General features: G+C 52.5%; 1 protein-coding gene across 2 annotated transcripts in view; it reads right to left on the bottom strand.

Moving 5' to 3' along the window:
- Positions 1 to 24,755, bottom strand: part of LTBP2 (latent transforming growth factor beta binding protein 2) — a 102,008-nt gene that overhangs the window by 71,792 nt on the left and 5,461 nt on the right. For both annotated transcript variants that reach the window (XM_087448202.1, XM_014784405.2), the window contains exons 2-3: positions 23,242 to 23,312; positions 7,607 to 7,853 (exon numbers count right to left, since the gene is read on the bottom strand). In XM_087448202.1, coding sequence (XP_087304328.1) covers positions 7,607 to 7,853; positions 23,242 to 23,312 — 318 coding nt within the window. The remainder of the gene's footprint in view (positions 1 to 7,606; positions 7,854 to 23,241; positions 23,313 to 24,755) is intronic.

Raw genomic sequence — 24,755 nt, 5'->3', positions numbered from 1 at the left:
TTACAGATAGAGACATTAAGGCTTAGGGAAGTTAGGTGGCTTGCCCAAGCTCATACGGCTAGTTAGTGGCCCAGTTTGGAAGCAAAACTGGGTCTCCTGATTCTAAGTTTTTTCAAAATAGTGTAGTCAAGATCCTAAGAGTTGGGGAATTCCAGAAAAACTCCACGGGGCAAGCTTGGCGCTTGGAGTTATAAAAACAAATCAGAAAAAAATAAGGCTAAAAAAAGAAAAGGAAGGAAGGCGCTCAGCCCCAGAGGTCCCCGAAGCCTGACCCAGTCAGGATTGTAGGGCTGAGTCAAACCAGCAGGGAGGCACCACTCTGTGGCCCTGAGGAAGGGGTGACACAGGACGAAAGATGCAGTCTGTTCAACCCCACTGCAGCCTTGCCAGGGAGGACTTGAAGCCAGACTGTCAGGGACAGCTTAGGTCTGCCCTACTGAAAAGCATCACGTGTCCTTGTCACGACCTTGGAAAGGGGTAAAGGAGGAGTAAGCACATTTCACCATCGGGGACGGAAAACAGCCAAGCTGGAGGCCAGCGCCTGAGACCATTAACTCTTGACCTCAGAGAAGATCCACTCTATCCCTCTGATTTACAAACATGGAAACTGAGGCCCAGGAAGGACAAGGGACTTTTCCAAATCCTCCTAGCATAAGTTGGTCTTTCATCACGTCCCAGGTGTATCAGAGAATGGTCTTGGGTCCAAGGGGCTTGAATGAGGAGGAGAGAGGACAAACAGGAGGTCGTGTTGTCCAAAGGAGACGGCAGTGGGCACGTGGCAGCATGGTGAAGCCCAGAGCAGAGGACGGGGGTGGGTGGGAGGTGGCTGGAACCAGAGGCAGGCTCAGAGGGCCCAGCAAGCCTTCAGACTGGCCCAGGGTCAGGATCTCCTGGGTTCCCAGGATAGGCCACAATCTGGCTGCCAACCTTTGTCCTGCCTCAGTTTCCCCATCTATAAGCCCAGACAGTGGGATGGAGAAAATCCCATCCTGGCAAATGGGGTGTCTCACTCTACGTGCATTATTCAATGACTTCTCTCAACCGCCCTATGAGACGAGCATTAGTTCTCCTGCTTCAGAGTCAAAGAAACTGAGTTTCAGTGAGTTGAACTGACTTGCATAACTAGTTGGTGAGGGCACAAACTTTGGTGAGAGTTTAAATTCTGCCAGACTCCAAATCCCAGTGCTCCCCGACGACACACCAAGGCTGCCTCCTAGCGCCTTCTTATTGTCCCTTCTGTTCCCAGCTGCCCTGTCTCCAGGTATCTTGCTTCTGATCTGGGTCCTCAACCTCCTGGGAAAATCCCTCGCCATTCCGTCAGGAAGGAGGCCTGGTGCAGTGACCTACTGAGAGGTCGCTCTGCTCCCCCAGACTGGCAGAGACCACCCCTTTGGGGCAGAGTCCCCACACGCCCCAACAGGAGGCCTGGGCAAGGCCTGAGGGTGAAGGCAGGCTGCACTCCTGTGTGTGGCTCACTCCCAGCAACACGTCAGGAAGTGGCCAGGGGGCCCCAGGGGAGACGTGGGGGCTGAACGATGCCAGGGTCTTGCCCTGAGGCAGCAAGTTCTACGACCACCCTCACGCAGACACACATGGCCACACATACCCAGTAGCCCCGGCACTCACCACTGAGGCTGGACTTTGGTGGGAGCTGCACTTCCTCCCTCTCCCCACAGACAGAAGCCCAGAGAGGCTTGGCACAGGCCAGGGTCCCAGGCAGCTGTGGGAGTGGGGACAAGTGACTGCACCTCTCTGAGCCTCATCAATGGGACAGGGACATTAGGGACCCGCTGTAGGGAGTTGTGAGAAATAAACGAGTTAAGGCGGGTAGACAGCCGGGCCCACTCACTCAATGTGTGGACTGATGGGCCAGCCGTGTTCGAGGGGCTGCAGACAGATCCACAAAGAAAACAGATACAAACCCCGTCCTCCTGGACCTGATGTTTTACTGGGGTAAGAAAAACCATAAATCAAGTAAATAAGGAAAATACGTCAGATGTTCATGCTGTGGAGAAACATAGCCAGGTAGGGGTGGGAGCATTCAGGGGTGTGCAGTTTTAAATCTGGTGAGCACAGAGGCCCACTGAGAAAGAAAGACTGAAGGGGGAGGAGGCAAGCCATGTGAGTGTCTGGGAGGAGCGTCTGATGTGGGTTGAATTGTGTCCTCAAAAGAAGTCCTAACCCCCAGAGCTGTGAATGTGACCCTGTTTGGAAATAGGGTCTTGGCAGATGTAATTAGTTAGGTTTAGATGAGGTTAGACTGGATGAGGGTGGACCCTAAATCCAATGACTGATGCCCTTATAAGAACTCCACACACACATACACACACACACACGTGCACACACACAGAAGGCCATGTGATAATAGAGGCAGAAATTAGGGTGATACAGCTACAAGCCAAGGGACACCAAAGATTGCTGGGATCCATCAGATGCTAGGAGGAAGGCATGGCATAGATTCTCCCACAGAGCTTCCAGAAGAAACCAACCCTACCGACACCTTGATTTTGGACTTCTGGCCTCCTAAACTGTGAGAGAATAAATTTTTCGTGTTTGAAGCCACTCAGTTTGTGGTAAGTTGTTATGGCCACCCTAGGAAACTAACACAGTATTCCAGGGAGTGGAGGGGGCAGCGAGTGCAAAGACCCTGATGTGGGAGCATCTCTGGCCTGTTGGAGGAAAAACCAGTTGGCCAGTGTGGCAGAAGCAGGGTGGATGAGGGGAGTGAGTGGCGAGAGTTGACATTGGAGATGTCAGAAAGGTTTGTGGGCCAGATCATGTAGGGCCGCCCTTGTGGCAAGCCCTTGATAAGAGTGGGCTGTTACACTTCAGATGGAGGGTTGAGCTGGAAGGGGCTACAGTGGGTGGGTGTTATTCGCCCCCATGATCTTTGTCCCCTAGTGTTGCACCTTTGAACATGTCCATTGAACGGCCGAAGGAAATTAAGGTAGCAGAAGGAATAAAGGTTGCTGATCAGCTGACCTTAAAATAGGGAGATTGTCCCGGCTTCTCCAAATGGGCCCAGTGTAACCCTTCAAAGTACAGGACAAAGGTAGAAGAGTCAGTGAGCGAGATTCAGCTGAAGAGGGAGGCAGAGTAGAAACTCAAAACATAGAGTTGCTGGCTTTGAAGATAAGAAGGTGGCCACAAGCCAAGGAATGTGGGCAGCTTCTAGATGCTGGGAATGGCCCTCAAGTGACAGTCAGCAAGGAAGTGGGGACCTCAGTCCTACAACTGCAAGGATCTGAATTCTGCCAACAACCTGAGTGAGCAAGGAATCTGATTCTCCCCTCGAGCCTCCAGGAGCTCTGCCCTGCTGACCCCTTGACTTTAGCCTGATGAGACCGGTGTCTTATGTTTGACCTATAGAACTGTGGGGTAATAAGTTTGCATTGTTTTAAGCTGCTAAGTTTGTGATAATTTATCATAGCAGCCGTAGAAAACTAATACAGTGGATCAAGAGGTGGGGTATGCAGAGAGGAGATCCAGAAGGAGAGGGAGAGACCAGGTCAATAAAAAGAAGGCGGACCCCAGCTGCCTTCTGGGCGAGCAGCCTGCTGAGAGCCACCAACATGGGGCCCACAGCTTCCCGGACACCTCCCGGCCACCCCTGCTTGCGCGGCTCTACACTGTCCTCCAGGCCCCTTGTTGCCCAAGTACTGACCATCCTGCTGTCCCCAGGGCCCAGCTGTTAGGCCCTTAGGTCAGGCTAAGAAGCGAACCCAGTGGAGGTCCCTCCCGTTCTGAGAAATATCGTGAGGCTTCCCTTTAGCCAACTCTCCAGTAGGGGTGGTGAGAATGGTCCTGGTGGAACAACCAAGCCAGCCAAAGCCACTACTGGTGTGACTGCTGGATCTGCTAGTCACGCCTCCCGAGGCTGGGTCTGGGCTCTGACTTCCCCCCAGAGCAGTCTGTGTGCACGCACACACACACACTCATGCACCCTGGTTTTCTGTCTGCTCTTTGCACAGCATCCTGTCCTCATGGCAAAGAGAACCAGCCCGCTGATGGCTAACATGTGTCGAGCACGAACTCATATCAGGCACCATACTAAGTGCTCTGCTCACATGGTCTCATTTCATCCTCTCTGCAATCCTACCAGGAGGAGACTACTGACTCAGAGAAGTCAGGACGCTTGCTTAATGTCACACAGCTGGAGAGTGGTAAAACCAGAATTGGGACCCAGGATTGTCTGAATCAAAAGCCCACTACTTCAGACCCTCACTACTCAAAGTGTGGTCCATGGACCAGCAGCATCAGCATCACCTGACACCATGTTAGAGACGCTCACCCCAGACCTGCAGAATCAGAAGCTGTGTGTTAACAAGTTCCAGGGTGATTCACATGCCTGTTGCAGTTTGAGAAGCACTGATGTAATGCACTGTTTTCCAAGGCCTGCTGGTCCCAGGTCCTTGTAACCACCCCCTCCCCATCTCTCAAGGCCCTTCCCCTGCTGCCTGCCTCTTGCTCCCCAGGTGGGGCAGGCCCTCTGCCCAGCCTTGGGGAAGAAGCCTGGACCTGGGCCTCAGAGGGAGTCTCCAGGCCCCCGCAGCCAGCCAGGCCGCAGCTGGACAACATCAATCCACGTCTGGCTCTGCAGGGCACGCTGCCTGCTGCCCGAGACTCCTGGCCCTTCCTTCTGAGACACAAGTCTCTTGGCCTCTGTCTAGCGCTTTCCTAAAGGGGGCCTCTGGCCACCACAAGCCCTGCAGTATCTCCCCTCCCTGGACATTTTGTGCCCCCTCTGGCTCCTAGAATGCCCCTGCATCATGTCACCCCCTCTATCTGGACACCAAGGGCCTGTCCAAGTTGCTCTCAGGAGAGAGGCTAGCGGCTGCCTGGGAAACCTGGCCAAGCTCACAGGAAATGTCTGACACCACCAGGCAAGCGGGACTTGGCCTTCTAAAGCAAAACACAGCTGGGCCGACAGCAGGCCACTCGGACTTTCCCAGATTTCATGGCATTAAGGCCACAGGGTAGAGAGAGAGACTGGGCCGGCCTGGAGGCTGCAGCTCATTAAAAACATCATAGTAGCCCCTGGCCAGGGAGCCTGTGAAGCTGACAGAGGACAGCCCTGCTGTGGGCCGGAGACCTCACCCCAGGCCTTGGCCCTCCACCGCCTCTTGTACACACAAAACCTTTGCTGGGGGATCGAAGGCTCACATAGCTCGTCCTACTTCCTTCCCAGCCTCCTCCTCTCCCCATCATTGAGCCTCACTCATTTATTCATCCAACTTTTGTTGACCGAGCTCTTACAGTGTACCAGGCATGGTATTAGGTACCAGGGACACAGTCATGAATGAGCAGGACACACGCCCTGCTCTCAGGGAGCTCCTGGTTTAGTGAGCAAAGAAACAGAGCATCCCAAGGCAGAGGGAAAAGCACTGCACTAGGGTAGCATGGAGCCTCCCCTCCTCCTGCACTCTGAGCAGCACAGGGCGTGGTGCCCTTGGTTCGAGGTACAGGGTGGGGGTTCAATGCCAAGTGGGCCCTTTGTTAGGCTAACTCTTCAGTTTGGACGGAGTGACAGAGAGCAAGCGCAGACTGAGCACTTTCTATAAGTTAGGAAGGTGGGAGGAGCTGTGGGGAGATTCAAAGAGCACAAGGCGGAGTCGCCGCCTTCCAGGGTGCAGGCCACACTATCTAATTGCAGAGGCAGGGCACAGACCCAGAGGGGGGTGTGCTGCAAGGGGTCAGATAGCTGGGTGGAAGTGATCAAGTGAGGGTTTTTGGAGGAAGTGGGACTGGGCTTTGAAGAATAGAGGAGTAGGATGGGCTGGGAAGACGGGGCAGGATATGTCAAACAGCTCCGACTCAAGGGTGCAAGGGGCAGGATGACCACCCCCAACACTCACATGCATGAGCACACACACGGGATCCACACATTATAAACAGAATGAATCCCACAAGCCAAAAGAGAGTTTGCAGAGGGAATGCCCAGCTGGAAGGACTCTGCTCCCATCCTGCTCCTGGCTGGCCCTGGAGCTGGCACCTCTGGTGCTCCTCCAGGTGCCTTCACACCAGGCCCACCTGCAGTCGCAATCAGAACAAGGCTCAGCCCCGCCCACCTACTCACAGCCAATCCCAGGAGGTCTGCCCTTCCCCTACATTGTACACCAGGCTGCTTAGTTCCGCACCTTTCTCTGCCCCAGCATCCCAGGGCCTTGGCCAAAGAGTTTGGCTCTTATGGTTTTGACCTTGGAGCTACGTAGGCCTCAACCTGAATTCATCCTTTGGCTCTTCCTGCTCCTGGCTGCCCTTGGAAACCCCTTGCTTGGGTGGTCGGGGCCCTGGAACTCCTCCTTACCAAGACCCTGGTCTGCCTGCCCACTGCAATCCCCCTTTAGGGTTGCTGGGCAATCTCAAGCTCCTTTCCTTTCTCTCCTGAGTTTTCTGGCTGGGGACATGACCTCGAAGTCAACCTCCTCTCCTGGTTCTCCTGGCCTCTGAGAGGGCAAATCCTTTTTCCCCTTAGTTCATCAAGACAATGTTACAACATTTCAGAAAGAAGTTCCTAAGTAGGAAGCGAATGGAAAAACTAACCTGAAAAACCAAAAAGAAAACACAGCCCCCTAGAAATAGACCGGTTTACAAAGTTCAGATTTCCTGTCCTGAGCTCAAAAAAGTCTAGCCAGGTTGGCTGGCAAGCAGGCCAGGGAATCCTGCCTGCGAACACTCCCCCTGCCCACTTCCTAGGCTACTTCCTTCCCCCCCAAGCTCCTTCTCTTCTCCTCCAAGGAGTGAGGTTACTGCTGGGTGGTGATGAACTGAAGAGGCTTTTTCTGGCAGAGGAGTCCTTCCTGCATCACAGAGACCACAGGCCCAGGAGGAGGAGGAGCAGGAATATTTGTAAAGAGTTGACTATGTGCCAGGCACTGTTCTAAGTGCTGTCCTTATGTTAACTAGCCTAATCTTTACAACACTTCCATGACTATGATTGTCACCATTGTCCCCACCTTACCGATAAGGAATCAGAGAGGTAAGTAACTTGCCCAAGGTCACCCATCTAGGAAGTGGCAAGGCCAGGATTCAAAACAAGAGAGCTGATGGGCCAGCCCGGTGACATAGTAGTTAAGTTCTCGCACTCCGCTTCGGCAGCCCAGGGCTCGCAGGTTCGGATCCCGGGCACAGACCTATGCATCGCTTATCAAGCCATGCTGTAGCAGTGTCCCACATATAAAGTAGAGGAAGATGGGCTTGGGTGTTAGCCCAGGGCTAATCTTCCTCAGCAAAAAAAGGAGGATTGGCAACAGATGTTAGCTCAGGGCTAATCTTCCTCACCAAAAAAACCTCACAAAAAACAAGAGAGCTGGTCCCAGGAATATGCCCTCCTCAGCTTTCTCCCAGGACCTGGAGGGTAAAGACTTCACCTCCCACCTCCCCTCTCCACCCCAGCCTGGCAAAGCCTGCAGCAACCCCAACACCTGCTCTCCTGCTCTCCCTGCCTCTGGTGGGGGCAGGGAAAGGGGAGGAGAGTGGGGAGGAGGGAAGGAAGGACAACCCCAGCCTTCTCCGCCAAGGTCTTCACCAAGTGGTCCTAAGGAACAAGCCCCTCCAGAGAAAGACTGCGCCTCAGACCCGAGGTCCCACTGAGGAGGGGACTTACCTGGCCAGCGGCAGCTGTGGTGCTGGTGGCCGTGTTCGGGCCACGGTGCTTTCCCTGGTTGTGCTGCTCCTGCGCAGGTTGGGTGAACCCTCTGCTGAGCGGCGGGGAGCCAGCCTGGAGTTCTGGGGGTCGAATTCCTCCTCAGGGATGACCTCCTCGCAGCGGGCTCCGCGGAAGCCAGAGCGGCACACGCAGAGCTGGGGCCGGCTGCAGGAGCCCCTGTTCTGGCAGGGCGGCTGGCACACAGCTGCGGAGACAGAGAGAGGGGTGAGAGTAGGGCCAGGGGGCCCTGATACCTTCCCATCAGACGGGCCTCCTGCCCGTGCTGCTTGGCCTCCCCCACTCAGCAGGAAGTCAACTCCTGGCCTCGAAGGCTCCCTGGGCCCATTTGTCTCGCCCCTCCACCCACAGGCCTCAGGGTGAGGTTCACCTGTCATCTTTGGACAACCAATCAAAGACTGAAGGACCAGAGGTGTGGAGCAGCTCACACCACCACTTCCAGCAGAACACCCTGATGCCACATTACACACTTAAGTGTTCCCTTTTTGTTGTCTGTCTCTACTGCTAGACTGGAAGTCCTGTGAGGTCAGATGTTCAGAAGTTTTGTTTTGTTCCCTCCTCTAGCCCCAGAATTTTTTTTTTTTTTTTTTAAGATTTTATTTATTTTACTTTTTCCCCCCAAAGCCCCAGTAGACAGTTGTGTGTCATAGCTACACATCCTTCTAGTTGCTGTATGCGGGACTCGGCCTCAGGATGGACGGAGAAGTGGTGCCTCGATGCGCACCCGGGATCCGAACCCGGGCCACCAGCATTGCAGCGCGCGCACTTAACCACCAAGCCACAGGGCCGGCCCATAGCCCCAGAATTTAAGACAGAGACTGTTGTAGAGTAGATTCTCAATAAATACTAAATGAATGAATGAATGAATGAATGAATGAATGAATCTCTGGAAACAACCTAAATGTCCAATGATGAATGAACGGATAAAGAAAATGTGGTGTAGGGGCCAGCAGGTGGCGGAAGCGGTTAAGTGCGCACGCTCCACTGCGGCGGCCTGGGGTTCGCCGGTTTGGATCCCGGCACGCGCCGTCGCACTGCTTGTCAAGCGGTGCTGTGGCGGCATCCCATATAAAGTGGAGGAAGATGGGCATGGATGTTAGCCCAGGGCCAGTCTTCCTCAGCAAAAAGAGGAGGATTGGCAGATATCAGCTCAGGGCTGATCTTCCTCACAAAAAAAAAAAAAGAAGAAAGAAAATGTGATGTATATATATATATATGGATATATATGGAATATTATATATCCATGGAATATGGACATATATGGAATATATCCAATGGAATATTACTCAGCCATAAAAAAATAAGGAAATTCTGCCATTGCGACAACATAGATGGACCTTCAGGGCATTATGCTAAGTGAATTGAGTCAAACAGAGAAAGACAAATACTGTATCTCACATGCGGAATCTGAAAAAAACTCATAGGTACAGAGAACAGGTTGGTGGTTGCCAGAGGTGGGGGTGGGAGGTGGGCACAATGGGTAAAGGGAGTCAAAAGGTACAAACTTCTAGTTATAAAATAAATAAGTCCCGGGGATGTAATGTACAGCAATGATGACTATACTTAATAATACTGTGCTGTATATTTGAAAGTTGCTAAGAGAATAGATCTTAAAAGTTCTCATCAAAAGAAGAAGAAAAAATTGGTAACTGTGTGGTGACAGACATTAACTAGACTTATTGTGGTGATCATTTTGCAATATATACAAACATTAAATCATTATGTTGTATACCTGAAACTAAGATAATATCATATTTCAATTATATCTCAGTGAAAAAAAAGAATGAGTCTCTTTTATGGGAAAGGGCTCAACATGGCCTGAAAGTCAGGAGGTTTGAGTTGTTGGGGTTTTTTCCATCTTCCATGAGCCATGTGATCTTCACCTCACTGAGCCTCAGTTTCCTCAAGAATCACATGAGGGGTGGGCTGAAGAGGTTAGGGGAGATCAGGGGTATCTCAAAGGCATCTTCAGCGTGACAGTCTTTCCCACTTCTGAGATCATCTGTTCTCAATCTCCCACTCTCCTTAGCAAGTGGTAGAACTCCTGACCAGGAGCCGGAAGGATTCTGTCTCCTGGGCCCTGGGTCCAGCCTGGGGGCAAAGAGTCACCGGAACTGGGCCCCCTCCTCCAAGCTGGCACTGTGCAGCAGCCACCGGCCACTGGGGCCATGACTTCTCTCTTCGCTGTCCTTCATCACCTTGCAAAATCCAGAGCCACTTCCAGTGACCAGCAGCCAAGGGAGAGTCACACGCAGAGGCACACAGTGGAGTGTGGGGCCCTGCCCCCCTCCCAGGACCTCCCCTGAGGAACAGGTAGGAACCCCAGAGGACAAGGTTGGGTTTGTCACCAACTAATTGCCCCGAGGAACTCAAGGGAGGTTTCAGAAGCATTTAACTGTTTCTCCCAATGGTTTTTTTGTTGTTATTATATTAAGAGATATAATCACCAACCACCCTGAATCAGACTGAGCCCCACCACAAGAGCAGTGCCTACACAGATGAGCCAACTGAGCCTGCGCGAGCGACTACCCACCTTTCCCTTTTGAATATTCATTCCCCATCCGAAATAAAAGGCCCCTGCTGTCCCGTGCTTGGGGAGAGCCACGACTTCGGAAATGATTCCATGTGGTCTCCTATTTGCTACAAATAAATTTTACTTTGTGTGACAACTACTTCTGGTGAAGTCTCTGATTTCAACTCACCGGGAAGTAGACCCACTTTGGTTCAGTAACAGGCTCATGCTGGACATTCTAAACCTAATGTGTCCTACGTTTGTCACTCATTCATTCAACAAATATTTGCTGAGCTCCTACTGTGTGCTAGGCACTGGGGACAAAGTCTTTGCCCACATGGAGCTTGCAGTCAAGTGGAGACCAATAAGAAACAAGAAAACAATAGCATAAAGTCATTTCAGGCAGTACCACAGGCTGCCCCACGTGCCACCATCAGTGTGACAGCTTTTTAAAATATGTGTCTCAATTCCCCAACTAACATGGTCAGCCCCTCCAAGCGTAGTGACTATCCCTTACACTTCTTTGCATCCTTAGCTCCTAGCATATGCCTAACAATAACACAATTATTATTACTTTTATTATGGCAGCTGTTATCTACTGAGAGCTCACAATATGCCAGGCACGGTGCTTTGCATACACTATCTCATCTAATCCTAACAACAATCCTCAGCAGCAAGTGTGATTATGAGACTCATTTTACAAATAATTCCTCTGAGGCTCAGAGAGGTTAAAAGACTTGCCTGAGGTCACCCAGCTAGTCAGTGGTGGATCTAGGATTCAAATCCAGGTCTGTTTGGCTGAAAAGCCCAAGCTCTTTCCAGCCCACTGCCTCCCAGCAGGGTTGGTATGGTTCTTCCTCCCTACCATCTCTGAACCTTGGCCTGGAGCTGATGATGAAACAAAAAGGATCTATTGGCTTCAAGTCAGCCACAAAATACACCCTTGGGAGCTCTGTCCTCGGAAGCTGCTGGTGGTAGAGGCCTCAGGACCACAGCCCTCTCCAAAGCCCACACAGTAAATTTTAGATGATGAGAGAGGAGGTTTACCAGCTCATGCATTCATTCAATGAACATTCATAGAGCACTCACTAGGTGTGAAGCTTGTGGTAGAGAGGGTCCCGCTCTCAAGGAGCACACTGTCTCACACAGAAGCCAGGACGTAGGTCATGTAATAAGTGTCAGCCAAAGCCTCTAACCTAAGCTGAGGCAAGGAGTAGGGAAAGTCAGGGAAGTCTTCCTGGAGGAGGTGATGCTCACGAGAGACACAAAGGATGAGTAGACTGGGCATCGTGTCCACCCAGGGCCCCCAAGGGCAGCCTTACTACTCCGGGGAGAGTAGGGAGATAACAGGTCTCACTATAGGATTCCACCCACGAGCCGGATCCTGAGACCAGAGCATTTTCCTCAGTGCATTAGCACCCCTTCCTGGCAGGCAGCAGGCCTCCAGGTAAGCAGACCACGTCAGAGAACTATAGCCCCGAGCACTTTCCCAAACACAAACTGCCACCATGGCAGGATTTTGGACTATCGCCTGGCCACCTCTCCATCTGTAAGGGCAGACTTAGAGCCTACCTGACCACCTGCCAGCCCCCCATCACCACCACACCAGAGACATGGTCTGCTGGGGCCAGCCCCACAGCCAAACCAGGGCCAGTGAACACTGGGGAAGCAGGTAGGCCTAGGCCAGTTCTCGGCCCTGTTTTATTTTAGGGAGGGAGTAGAAAGGGCAGGCCTGAGTGGTTTCCCATGTGGACCATGAATACTCCATCACTCCTAGTCCCTCAGACCCACATCTCTCTGCCAGCAGAGACCCAAAGCCTGGCATGGATGAGAAGAAGGTCACACAGCCTCCATCTCCCTTCCACCTCTGAGTGAGCGGTCCTTGCCCTTAAGACAGCCTTTCGAAACCAACCTAGCTTCCATCCTTCCCCTCCCGGGCTCCGAGGATGGCCCATCCTTGACTTTCACAATAAGATCTTTCACTCTCTAGAAACCCAAGATCCCAAGTCCCTCTGCCTCACTGTAGCTCGCTTACTTCTTGTTTTGCCTTATTTGCTAATATATTCTGCAAACATTTCGTGAGCAGCCCCTCTTGGTCAGACTGGGTGCCAGGGGTACAAAGACAACAAGGCTGGTTTCTGTGTGGAGGAAGCTGTGCCCAGTGGTGGGTTCTCATAACCATGGAAGCAGCACCTTGCCACACAGGGACTTAGGTCCGCAATGAGGACCAGGGTTGGCAAACTTTGGTTGGCACAATGAGCAGCTCATGGAAAATGGGTGGTTAGGGCGGAAACTATAAAAATGGCATTTATAGGTGCATATAATATTTTGGTAAATAAAAGTTCTAAAAGGCTTCCAAACCAGCCAGGCTTGTTGGTGGAAAAAACCGGCTCAGGAAGATAATCTTTCTGTGGATCAACTACGTATGAAACAGCGTAGAGGCCAGATCTGCTAAGATAGATGCTCCAACAAGTTTCAGATTGTCAGAGGTTTTGAGCCAGCCCTCATGGACTTCATCTGCATCCTCTCTTGTGTTGTTTTTACAAGTATCAGCAAGAAGTGACTTCCTCACTAAAGTGTTGACGCATTTTGTTCTGAGCCGAGCATCCGCATTATGGGATCGGAGCACAAACTCTCCTCTCTCCACTCCCCCAAAACTCCCCCCCAAATGGCCCACAATGGTGGCTCCAAGTGCTTGTCTATGAAAGGAACATTCTTACAACAGTTTTTACTGGTCTGTCATTAAATAAGGAAAATAAAACAGTTTCCTGAGTTTTTTGTAATGCTATTTTTTCCCATTTAAAGTGTCTTTTGAGATTATCTTTCCTACTTTTTTGGTGTTAAAATGTTCTTTTTTAATTAAGTGATGGCAAATGGTGGTTTGTTTTTCTAACATCCTCACTTGGCAAAATGAAAAGCTGGCTACTGTACTTTGGTATCTAAGATGTTTTTGGATATTTTCTTGGCCCATGAAATCCAAAAGTTTAGGACCCTTTAGGGAAGAGGAGGCAACAGTGGTCATGTGTCCTCTTGTTTAAAGAAGACTGAAGCAAACATTCCTATGTCAAATGAGCACAGATTGCAAAACTTAGGTATCAGAAAGAAAATCAGCCATCTCAGAATTGCCGATGGCAGGGGCTGTTGCATAAAGCAAAGAAGGAAATGCCCAGGTCCTCCGAGAGGCAACATCACGCAGCACTGTCAGGATTTTAAGAAAGAAAATTCCCACCCAAGGAGGGCTGGGAAGTCTTCATGTTTTGCTCTTGGAGCCTCAAAGCCTCCATTTTTCCTCAAGACCAGAGATCATGCCTTATACTTAAAAAATCAACCCAGGATGGGGTATATGGTTTTAATGAGTCTTCATTGATTGATTATTGGTGAAGGGTTATCAAGCATGACACTATGATGTCCACATTTGATTGATTATTGATGAAGTGTTATCAAGCATGATGCCACGATGTCCATGTTTAGCCCGGAAGACACACCCCGGCCCCTCCCTGTGGGAGGCCAGCATCCTCAGACACTGGAGGCAATGCTGTTACCAGCCTCCCTGTGCCCACTTGCCAATGCCAGTCTTTAGACATTCCTAATCTGGGCTCCTTCTGAACCCCTACTTTTCCAAACTCCCCTGGCACGCTCTTCCTCACTGAGGATTGGAGATGTGGAAAGTTTCAGCTTTGGGAGTTCAGCTCTGTGGAGTTAGCAGGATGCCAAAAGTGAGAGGAATAAAAAGAAAACTCCCGAAACTGCTTTGAAAGTAAAAAATAAAAGGCATCATTCCCCCAACCCCCCACCTTCTGGCGGTGCCCCTTCTACCTTCACTCTGCTTCAAAACAGGCAAGCAGAGGTTTGCTCAGATTTTCCACACAAAACCCCTACCTTTGGGAGGAGATCAAACTCAGAATGGGCAGGCCTGGGGGAGATTCTGGAAACAGCTCCCACCATGCAGGCTGCTCAGCCCCACGACATGGGCTGCTCCCACCATCCGCTCAGAGCCTCTGTGATCAGCCACCTGGTAGCCAAAAGAGCATGGGGTTGGGAGTCAGAAGGATTTGGTTTGACCCCAGCTCAGCCACATTCCAGCCGTGTGACCTCAGGCATGTCTCATCTCATGGAGATGCCTCAGCCAGGGCGTCAGTTGTCTCATCCATGAAATGGATCTGATAATTCCTGCCTCATAGAGTTGTTGTGAGTCTTAACGGAGATTATGGACGTGCAAGTACTTTGTACTCCCTAAAGCCATGCTGTAACCATGTGCTATATGTGGCTATTTAAAATGAAATTGGTTAAAATTAAATAAAATTTAAAATTCCGTTCCTCAGTCACACTAGCCACATTTCGAGGGCTCAACAGGCCACATGTGGCTCATGGCTACCATGTTGGACGGCAAGATATAGAACATTTCCATCATCACAGAAAATTCTATTGGACAGCACCGCAAAGCTTTCAAAAAAACACCATACCCTCAGTGGCAGAGGCCAGAGGGCTTCTGAACTTCTCTGCCATGACCCTTTTGTCAGCAAAAGGCAACATCAACACAGACCCCGGTTAGGGAGAGGGACTAAGCCCTGTGGTGCAAGGCAGGGCTGCTTTCCAGGTGTTATATACAACCAGTCCCCTCTCTACGACCCCCTCCTCCCCCAGGTAGGGCTTTTGTCATCAGCTGTCTCTCCTGGGCCCCAGAGACATCTCTTCCCTCCATCTATAACACATCAGATGAGACACAGACTTTGGGGTGGGGCCCTTAAGCCTGTGCCCTCCTCTGAGGCCTCCAGTGCCATCCCCTCTGATCTGGGAGATGAACTTCAGCTCCAGATCAGACTCTGGGCCCAGCACCCCCACACCTGAAACTCAGTTGCTCCCTCATTAAACCTCCATCTTTCCTAAGATTTGTGTCAGTGGGACACTAAGAAGATACCCACTGAGTTACCTGATCTCTCCCTCAGGATGGGCCCTGTCTCCTCCCGCACCCAGAGGTCTTTGCAGACAGGACAGTCTCCGACCCACCCTCAATACTGACCTCAGTCAGCTCTTCCCTGGGCACCCCTCAGACGCCCACCTGGAGACCTCAGTTTGCCCCTGGAATTCGCTTACTGGAGGGCCCACCTGTGGCCCTGAGCTGTTTCTCCACAGCCTTACCTTTCATTTCCACAGAAAGGGGACCCTGATGTCAGAGATGCCAAGGCCAAGGAAATCCCTGTCTGGCCCCCACACACCCTCAGACTCCACCCAGGGATCAGTCCTCTCCACACCCCAGCTCTGCCCAAGGGCTGTGCCCCCCAGACCTCGACCTTGGCCCCGAGCCCCCAGGCTGTGGGAGAAGTCGGGTCCTGAAGGCCTCACCCCGCTCCCACCACAGCTGTGCTGGGGCCGCAGCTCGGGATGGCTGGAAACAGCACTGGGGCTCAGGGGCCAGCCAAGCGCCCGGCTCCAAAATAGCAGTTGTGTTCACATAAAAGCCTCTAATGAGAGAAAGATGCCGTTCTTGGCCCCTCGCACACTCTCTACAGACGCTGTCTGGCAGGCAGAGCCGGCCTCTACCGTTTGGCGGCTGGAGGGGAGGAAGGGGAGGTGTGAGTCAGACCTTGGCCCCCAGCCCCTCGCATGGACCGCCCTGCTAATTGCATTAACAAATGCCACGATACTAGGCCAGTTGGGGGCTGGGGCCAGGGGCTGGGGCAGAGAGCAGCCCCAATTCCCACCGGCTCCAACAGGCATGAGGAGGGAGACCACTGGGCAGGGCTTGTGGCCTAGGGTTAAGGCCCAGATTTGCCTCCAGCTGCTGCCCCAAAGCAGAATAGTCATCTGTCCATCTCCACAGATCCAAGGGCCTTGTCTGGGAGGAGGCAGGGTTTTGGAGGTCTCAGAGACAGAAGAGTCCCTGGAGACAAGAGAAGGATGGGATGGAGTCCTGGGACAGCCCTCATCAGGGACGAGCCTGGGGACCAGTCTTTTCCAGGGGAGCAGCTCCCTGGAAGCCATCCAAACCCTTCTGCAGCAGCACCAGCTCCATGCCCAGGACCCAGGAGGGTCAGGAGGGAAGGAGTAACCATTCCCACTTACACCTCAGCCAAGGCCAGGGCAGAAGCGTGGAAGAGAGAGCGGCCTTGCGGTCAGAGACCTGCATTTGAATTCCAACCGTGTGACCTCGGGCAAGTTTCTTCACCCTGTGAGCCTCAATGTCCTCATCTAGAAAACAGTTGTGCATCCAATATTTACTATTTGCCCAGGATGGTAAGCAAGACAGACACGGTCCCTTTCTTCTCGGGGCTTACTACTTAGTCAGAGAGACTGTCACAAAACAAGTAAAAGAACAAGTGGAAGAACAGAAATCGGGATATGAGTTATGAAGGAAACAATCAAGGAGCTGGGATCCAGAATAACAGGGCTGGTGGGGGCAGCTCTAGACAAAGTGGTTGGTGGGGGGGCTCCTCTGAGGAAGGGAGCTTGAAACGGAGATTGGAAAGATGACAAGTAGCCAGCCACATAAAGACAAAGGAAAGCAAACAGAGAGAGCAGCACGTGCAACAGCCTGGAGGCATACATTCCAGAAACCCAGGCTGAGTTCGGTGAGTGAGGGGGTGAGGCTGAGAGACAAGGCTGGAGAGGGAGGTAGGCTCGGATACATGGCAGCAGGCAGGCTTGAACAGGGATGCGTTATGATCTAATTTATGGAGAAAGAACGGAGGGGAAGGGGGTAGGGGGAGCAGTCAGCGGGCCGCAGCAGTCACCCAGGAGAGCGTGCAGTGCCCTGGACTGGAGAGGCAGCAGGGGAGGCAGGGAGAAGCCGACTGGCTCCCAAGAGATCTATGAAGGAAAAAAAAGCTCAGTGATGGATTGGATATAAAGCCTGAGCGAGAGGAAGGTGTCCTGGGGAGGCCCCCAGGTGTCTGGCTGGAGCATTCGGGTAGATGGGATGCCTTTTTACAGGGAGGGTAAGACCTGGGCGGAGGAGTTGGCTCAGAGGGAGGGAAACCACGAACTCATTTTGGACAAGTTGGGGTTGGGATGTCTGGGAGGCATCAAGAGCAGATGTGGAGTAGGCAGTGGGACGAAGGAGTCTGGAGGTTGGAGGAGAGATCTGGCTGAAGATATATTTAAATCTGGGCATTGTCAGCCCAGAGACAATGTTTACATCCATGGGAATGCATTAGATCATTCCAGGAGCAGTGCAGCAAGAAAGTAAAGAAGAGGACCCAGGACTCAGTCCTGGGAAACCCAATGTTTAGATGTTGGGTAGAGGAGAAGCAGCAGCCAGGGACACAGGAGGGGGCCGGGACAGAAAGGGACATCACAGTCACTCACAGGGTGAAGTGGGCTGAAGGTTTAGCGTCCCTGGTCCCTGGGACAGAAAGAGCATTGCCACTATTATTATTGCTGCATGTTAATTGTCTGGCACAGTGCCTACTGGTGCTCAACAAGGGGGGGGCAACTAACGCTTGGCTTGGCTCCCATGGCCCCTCTCCTTGTGTGGGGGATTTGGAAGATCTGGGAAAAGTCCTGGGGCAGCCTAACATTAAGATGTTGGGTAGAAAAGGGGAAGCCAGCCAAGCAGGTGAGAAGAGGCAGCTGGGGATGGCGGAAGGAAACTACCAGGCCACCCATGTGATCATTCACCCTCTCAGTCCTCTAACAAAGGTGTATCAAATAGGCACTCCACTGGTATCAATAGGACACAGCACCTGGCTTCAGGATCCCCTGGGTCAGAACATCTCCTAAATATTACTCATTTGAGCAAAGAGCCTTGGGGTCATGCACCTGCTCGCCAGGAAGATCTAAGGTGCCCAGATGCGGTGGGGGGAGAAATGGATGGTCTTTTCCTAGGACTGTACCCTCCATGTTAGTTGGGTCTCCACTGAGGGCATGTGATCATTCCCCTTAGCCATCTCCCACCTTCCTTTCCACCACTACATGCCAACCACTGAGTCTCATAGGACGGTTCATCCAGAGATGAGCCACAGGGAGGCTCAAGCCTCTGGCTCCTGGCAGTTCCTAACCAGTCAGGGAAGAACCTGCACATCCCCCTGGCCCTGGCCCGTTTGCTTAGCACTTACCATAATGAGGCCCTGGGCTAACTATTTTACATGTATCACCTCTCTTCATTCTTATAACTATTATTCGTACTATTCTCATCCCCACTTAACATATGGAGAAACTGAGGCCGAGAGCAGTCAAGCCGCTTGCTTGAGATCACCATGCTAGTAAGTGATGGAGGAAAGGTTTGACCCCAGGGAGTCTGGAGTTTGACCCCACCTGGCCACAGTCTTGCCCTATGGGACGGGGTCATTACAGGGCCTGGATGGGTGGGGCCAGGTAAGCTCCCTCAGGGAAGCCAAGGAGGGGCACAGATCCAGAGGGACAGGGTCCTCATAGCACTGAGATGTGGACCAGAAGGAATGCTATTTTAATGGCCCCATGCACACAGAGACACTGGACCAAGAGGGCAACAGCAAATGCCCAGACCTCCTCCAGGATCTCTTGAGTACCATGGGGATTTTTCCAGAAGAGATGATAGAACTGGGGCCGCAGAAAGGGACCTCTCAGCACAGTCCTGGGACAGGCCCTATATAGGTCAGTACATACTCATTGACCCTTTACCTTGTCTCCAGTGAACATTTGTGCTGCCTGCTGGGAGCCATGAGACCCAGTCCCTTCCCTCAGCATCAACGCCAAACATGGATAGAGCACATAGAACACGCCAGGCCTTGAACTAAACATTTAACCTGAGTTATCTCTTTTCTTCCTTGCAATTCAGTGAGGCAGGGACTAATATTAGTCACATTTTACAGAAGAGGAAACTGAGGCACAGAGAGCGTAAGCATCTTGCCCACGGTCACACAGCCACTAAGTGGTGGAGCTGACATTTAAACCCAGGCAGGCAGCACGGTCTCCTGGCTCTAGCAGTTCCTCAGCAAAAAGAGGAAGATTGGCGGATGTTAGCTCAGGGCTGATCTTCCTCAAAAATAATAATAATGATAATAATAATACAAAGTCCTTTGAATTATACCTGACCACAGTAAGAGCTACAGAGTGTCATTATTACTAATCCTCAAAAACAACTCTATATAGATTGTTATACTAATTTTATTGATGAGGTTCCATGGCTAGAAGAGGGCCAGTCACTTGCCTGACGACACAAACCCATGACTCCTTGGTTCTGGCACCAGAATCCAAAGCACATGTTCTTAACTACAGGGACTCTCTCTGCCCTCCCCAGAGCAGCCCCAGCCTCTGTGCATCTAGGCTGGAACAAAACGAGAATTCAAAGAATTCTTCAAACCCTCTTCCCCAGTGTGAGCCTTCAGAAGCCCCCACAGCCTGTGTGTGCTGGGGTGGCGACGGCAGCAAGCCAATCTGGGAAGACTGGACAGTCTTCTAAAAGCCCTAACAATAAACAGGATCCAGTCACCCTGCAGTCCTTCCCCTCAGCTGAGCGGGCCAGACAGGCCCCAGTCAGCTGCCTCCACAAATACATAAACACGTAAATCGTGTGGCAGAGTTGGCAAAGCCACAGAAGGAAAGGCAGTTACCAAGACCAGAGGAGGTGGCGAGGGCCCAGCTCCTGACCCTGCCAAGGCGGAGGGAGGAGCTGGGATTCCAGCAACAGCCACCTGTAGATGCAGTGGCTTCCTGAGGTCCAGTGACTGGCCAGGGATGAAGGACGGGGCCTGCCAGGGAGATGGGCTGACAGGTTACAGCAACCTAGGATTCTGTGAGAGGAGGCGAGAGGGGCCGGGGGTGGCCCAGCAGGCAAGGGCCATCACTCCCTGTGCATGGACAGTGGTTGAACTCATAGATGTCTGGGAGAGACCAGGGGACAGACTGAGTCTCCACATGGTTCTGGGACTAGACTTCATTCTTGGTGGGGCGGGAGGATGTCACACACCCCTCCTTGTCAGCCCTCCTCTTCTGCTGGCTGCGGAAGCACCCCACATGTGTAAAGCTGCTAGGATAGAGTCATGAGCATTCCCCAGCATTGGCAGTCCCGGCTGCAGCCAAGAGGGCAGCTGTGGGGAGGGGAGAGGGAGACGCAAACCACTAGGGGAAGCAGGAGAGCCAGCTGACAGGGTGTGGTGCCAAGAGCCCCACATTCTACAGAGCTCCGGACCCAGCCGTCCAGGGCCAACGCCCCACCACCCACGTGGTTCTCCTTAGGCTCATTAGCAGCAAAACAGCACAGGGCCCAGCTAATTAGCACACAGACCTTCAGTGGGCAAGCTGATTTCAAGTGGGGATGGCTAACGCCCACTGGCAATGCCTCCAGGAGAGCTGCCAGCCTGTGTTTAAGGGTCAGGGCAGACAACCAGAGGAGCAGCAGGATGAGAGGGCTGGGGAGAGAAATAAGAAGGGCTGAGGACCCCCAGGTGGAGTGGGTATTGGCAGCACACTGAGCAGCCCCCCACTGGGGCACGAGGGTCCACACACACACTGGTTTTCACAATCTGCAGACTCACCCAACCTCCAGTTTCCAGTGTTGAAACTAGTTTGGCAGAGACTAATGCTGGAAAATCATGAGCAAGTTAGGAAACGGAGAACCTTCAGGGCTGGAGGGCCAGTGAGGCCCATGCCCAGACCCCTCAGGCAGCTGGTGAGAAGCCCACTCCCTCTGAAACCTCCCTGCTCCAGCTTCAATTCAAACCTCAGCAACACTCTCTGCTAAGCTTGCTAGAACTTACCAACCTTCCTCCCCATGGCCAACCCCAAATCCCTTCCTAGGCCTCCAGAGGCCCTCAAGGCCCTGCTACTCAAAGTATGGTCCCTGGACCAGCAGCATCCCCTGGGAGCTTGTTAGAAACACAGACCCTTCAGCTCCACCCCAGACCTGCTGAATCAGAATCCGCACTTTAATAAGATCCCAGAGGATTCTTGGGAACATTTGAATTTGAGTTAGGGCCCTCAAGGTAGATCTTCCTATAATTGACCCCAAACTCGGCTCTGAGGTCTTCAGCCCTGGCTAGGATCACCTAGGGTGCTTTAAAAATATACCAGTGCCCAGGCCCCGACCCCAGAGATCTGGTTAGCATAAAACCACTCAGCTACCCACATCCCTGGCTTGTCTGCTCAGGGGAGTGGCTGATTTTGAGTCCCAGATCCTCCTCTAATGAGCTGTGTGATCTTGAGCAAGTTACCCAAGTCTCACTATCTTCATCTTAAAATTATGACGGACAGTGTCCCTCCTCCAACTCTGCCCCCAGCTATAGAGGGCCTGTCCTCTGAGAGCCCCCACTAATCCAGGTTCCCTGAAAAGGAAAGAATTTTCAGGCAGACAATCTGCTTTGTTGCTTGTTTTTGAGTTTGGGGTTTGGGTTTCTTTATCTGGAGAGCCTTAGAGAGACCCAAGATCCTGCCTGAGCTTCATCGTCAGACAGGGAAAGGGTCAGGGCCATGAGGTCCGAGGCAGAACCAAAAGCTTGGTGAGCCCACATCCCCATCTCGTCCCCATCTCATCTCCAGCTCGGGAGGTGCCAGACCCAGATGAAGGCCTCCATCAGGGCTGGGAACACCATAGGTTTTGTCATGCACCTGGACCATTAGCTGTGAAACCCTCACACTGAAAAGGGCCTGGGGGTTCATCCTTGGGCAGGAAGGGGTCCTGGGGAGACTGAGGCTTTGCAGCCTGGCTCAGGGCCTGGCAGACGGTAGTGGCAGCTCCAGGAGGGACAGCTAGGTGGAGCTCCTGGGACAGCCATACAGACCTGGGGAGCAGACAGGGGCTCAAGAGGGGTCCTGGGGAGTGTGGGAGAAAGATCTAAGGGGCTCTCTCAAACCCACATATCTGTTATCACCTGTGGGGATCCCCCACTCCAGAAGGCCCAGCCTCCGTTGGTCTTAGGAGGGAACAAAGGCCATAGATCGAGGTACGGGGTTCTGCAGTCAGACTGCCTGGATCCAGCCCAGCTCCAGCGCTGGGGTAGTGTGTCCCTGGCCATGTTTCCTAACCAACCCGAGCCTCAGTTTCCTCATCTGTAAGTGGGGAGATCAGTAAATACCTTACAGGATTATTGAGAGGCTTAACTAAGATAATGTGTGTGAAGAGCTTAGCCAGTGTTGAGTGCATAGTAAGTCCTCAGCTGTTAGCTAGTAGTATAGTAGTAGTAATGGTGGTGGTGGTAGTAGTGATGGTAGCAATAATGGTAGTGGTAGTAATGGCAGCAGTAGTAATGGTAGTAGCAGTTATGGTAACAGTAGCACCCTGTCATCCCCAGTTCACAGATGTGGAGAATGAGGCCCAGAGAGATAAGGTAAGCTATCTGGCAGCAGAGTGCAGTGATTAAGAAGAGGGACCCTGGAATCAGGTTACTTGCATTCAAATCCTGCCATTTCCAGGCCATGTGATCTTGAGCAAATTACCAGTCTGTGCCTCAGTTTCCTCATCCACCAAAGGGATAGTGGTACTACCTGCCCCATAGAATATGTAAAGTGCACTTGCACAAAGTGAGTGCCACATAGCTGCTGGCTCTTGTCATTGTCGTTCCTGCCTCCGACACCACCAGTGGGGGCTGGGGCGCGGTCACTCCTTGGTTTCCACGTAATTGGGATACTACTCTCTCTTTTCTCTCATCTGGGCCAGGCTGTCAGGCTTCAGAGCCATCCAAAAGAAGGCTGCGCCAGACACGGGATCAGAGCCTCCCCTGACCATCCTGGTAGGATGCCTGACAGGCCAGAGCAGAGATGGATTCCCAGAGCATGCACTGTGAACTGTGCCTCTGGAAATGTGCCATGGGGAGGCTCTGGGGCCAGGCATGTTCTACAGACCACAGGGTTGTGTGGGCACCTAAGGGACCCTGTGGGCAGGGCAAGGGGGGCACCAACACAGTGGGCCAGGAGGAGAAAGCAGGAAGCTTCAAAAACATGAGCAGGGGTTTTGTTTGAGAAGTTGTTTTCAGCTGGAGGCATTTTAAAATCTCCTCCCTTCCACTGCACATTGCCTCTGCTCTGGAGAGGGGTTGCATCCTCAGGAGGCAGATTGGGAAGACACTTCGGCCCCAGGCTCTGGAGTCCCCATGCCCAGCCCACCTGGAGGGAGAGAGGGGAGAGAGGTGGACGAGGCGGAGGCACTCACGTTTGATACAGTAGTTGGTACTGTTTGCTGTCGTCCATCCCGGGCAGCACTGTCCCCCGCAGACGTTCCTCCTGCGGGGTCAGCAAAACAGGGTCAGCACCAGGGTGCTCAGAGGGGGACTATTCCCAGAGCCCCTCTACAGGCAGGGCCTGGTGGAACCCTGCCAGGCTGGGCAGACTGTCCCCCTTATCTAGGGAGAGTGCATGGCCCAGGGGAGGCACTTTGGGGTCCCACAGATCTAACATGGAATCCTGACTCTGCCATTCCCCGCGTGACCTTGGGAAACCTCTCTCTCTCCATTTGTGCAATGGAAATAATAATACCTGCCTCACTGGGTTGTTGTGATGATTAGACGAGATAGGGATATACAGCACCAGACTCAAAGAAGGCACTCCACTGGGACAACAATGGCAGCGATCAAGAAGATGATCAGAAAGCAAGTTCAGAGAGGTTTGGTCACTTGCCAAGGCTGAACAATAAATGAGCGCCAGAGCCAGGATCAAACTTGAACTGGTGCGACTTTAAGCCATGCTCCAACTCTGCATAGCCCCTCACCAAAAATACACAGCACGGTCCTTGCCCAACAAATGCTGACAACCCAAGGGAAGCTGGAAGACACACATAGAACAGTCTTAAGGACATACATATGCATCACTTGCCAGCAAATGCACATCGGGCGGAGCATGAGCCCTCGAGCAGGCTGGAGCATGGTGAGACCGAGCACTGGGTGGTTGAGGCACTCGCCCGACGCACCCAGACTTTGTTTCAGGTGTCTGGTGAGGCCCCCTGCAACACCAGCAGGTTTCACCAGCCCTGACTCTCCATCTAACGACCCAAGTGCCTGGACCTGGGTGACTTCCCTAGAAGGGCTCTTCTTGAAGAAGACCTCTGGGGGCCTGACTCCTTGGCTCAGGCTGGGCCTGGCTCTGGCTTGGTGGACCCCCTCATTACCACCAGAAATTGTCTACCGAGCACTCACTGAAACTCAGGGTGAGTGGGGTGGCAGGGGTGCGGAGCCGGAGAGACAGGGTGAAGGACAGAGCAGGGGGCCATTCCTGTGACCTCTGTGGCCAGTATGGTGAGCATCTGGTCCTGCTTAGGAGTTTGTTTGACATATGAGTGGACCCCAAAGCTTGTGTGGTTTTTGGAGCCTTCCAAAACATTCAAAATAAATTCTTGCAGCTTGAAAAAGCTGAGGCCCATTCCTGGCCCTCTGGCCCAAAGTTGTGGGGAGCTGCCTCCCAGGGAGCTCCCAGAATGTCCCCCCGGCCAAGAGCTGTGCCATCCCGGCTACCTGGAAGCCTCTCTGGACTACTGCCTTCAGCAGCTTCCTTGGTCCACAAAGTCCTCCTTCCCATCAAGGCCCAAGTCACCAGGTTCTGGGGAAGGGGCTGGTCCTCATACCCAGGGTCTGTGTGTGCCCTGGTGGAAGGGGGAAAGTACCCACCATTTGTAAGTCATTACCCATTGTGGTGGTGACAGGGCCTCTTAGAGGTCTGGGAGGTCTTCAAGAG

The sequence above is a fragment of the Ceratotherium simum genome, chromosome 24, assembly GCF_057802395.1.
Source record: "Ceratotherium simum simum isolate JZ-2026a chromosome 24, ASM5780239v1, whole genome shotgun sequence".
NCBI classification, from domain to species: Eukaryota; Metazoa; Chordata; class Mammalia; order Perissodactyla; family Rhinocerotidae; genus Ceratotherium; species Ceratotherium simum.
The sequence above is the reverse complement of the archived record's forward strand: the minus strand, read 5'-3'. Positions and strand labels throughout refer to the sequence as shown.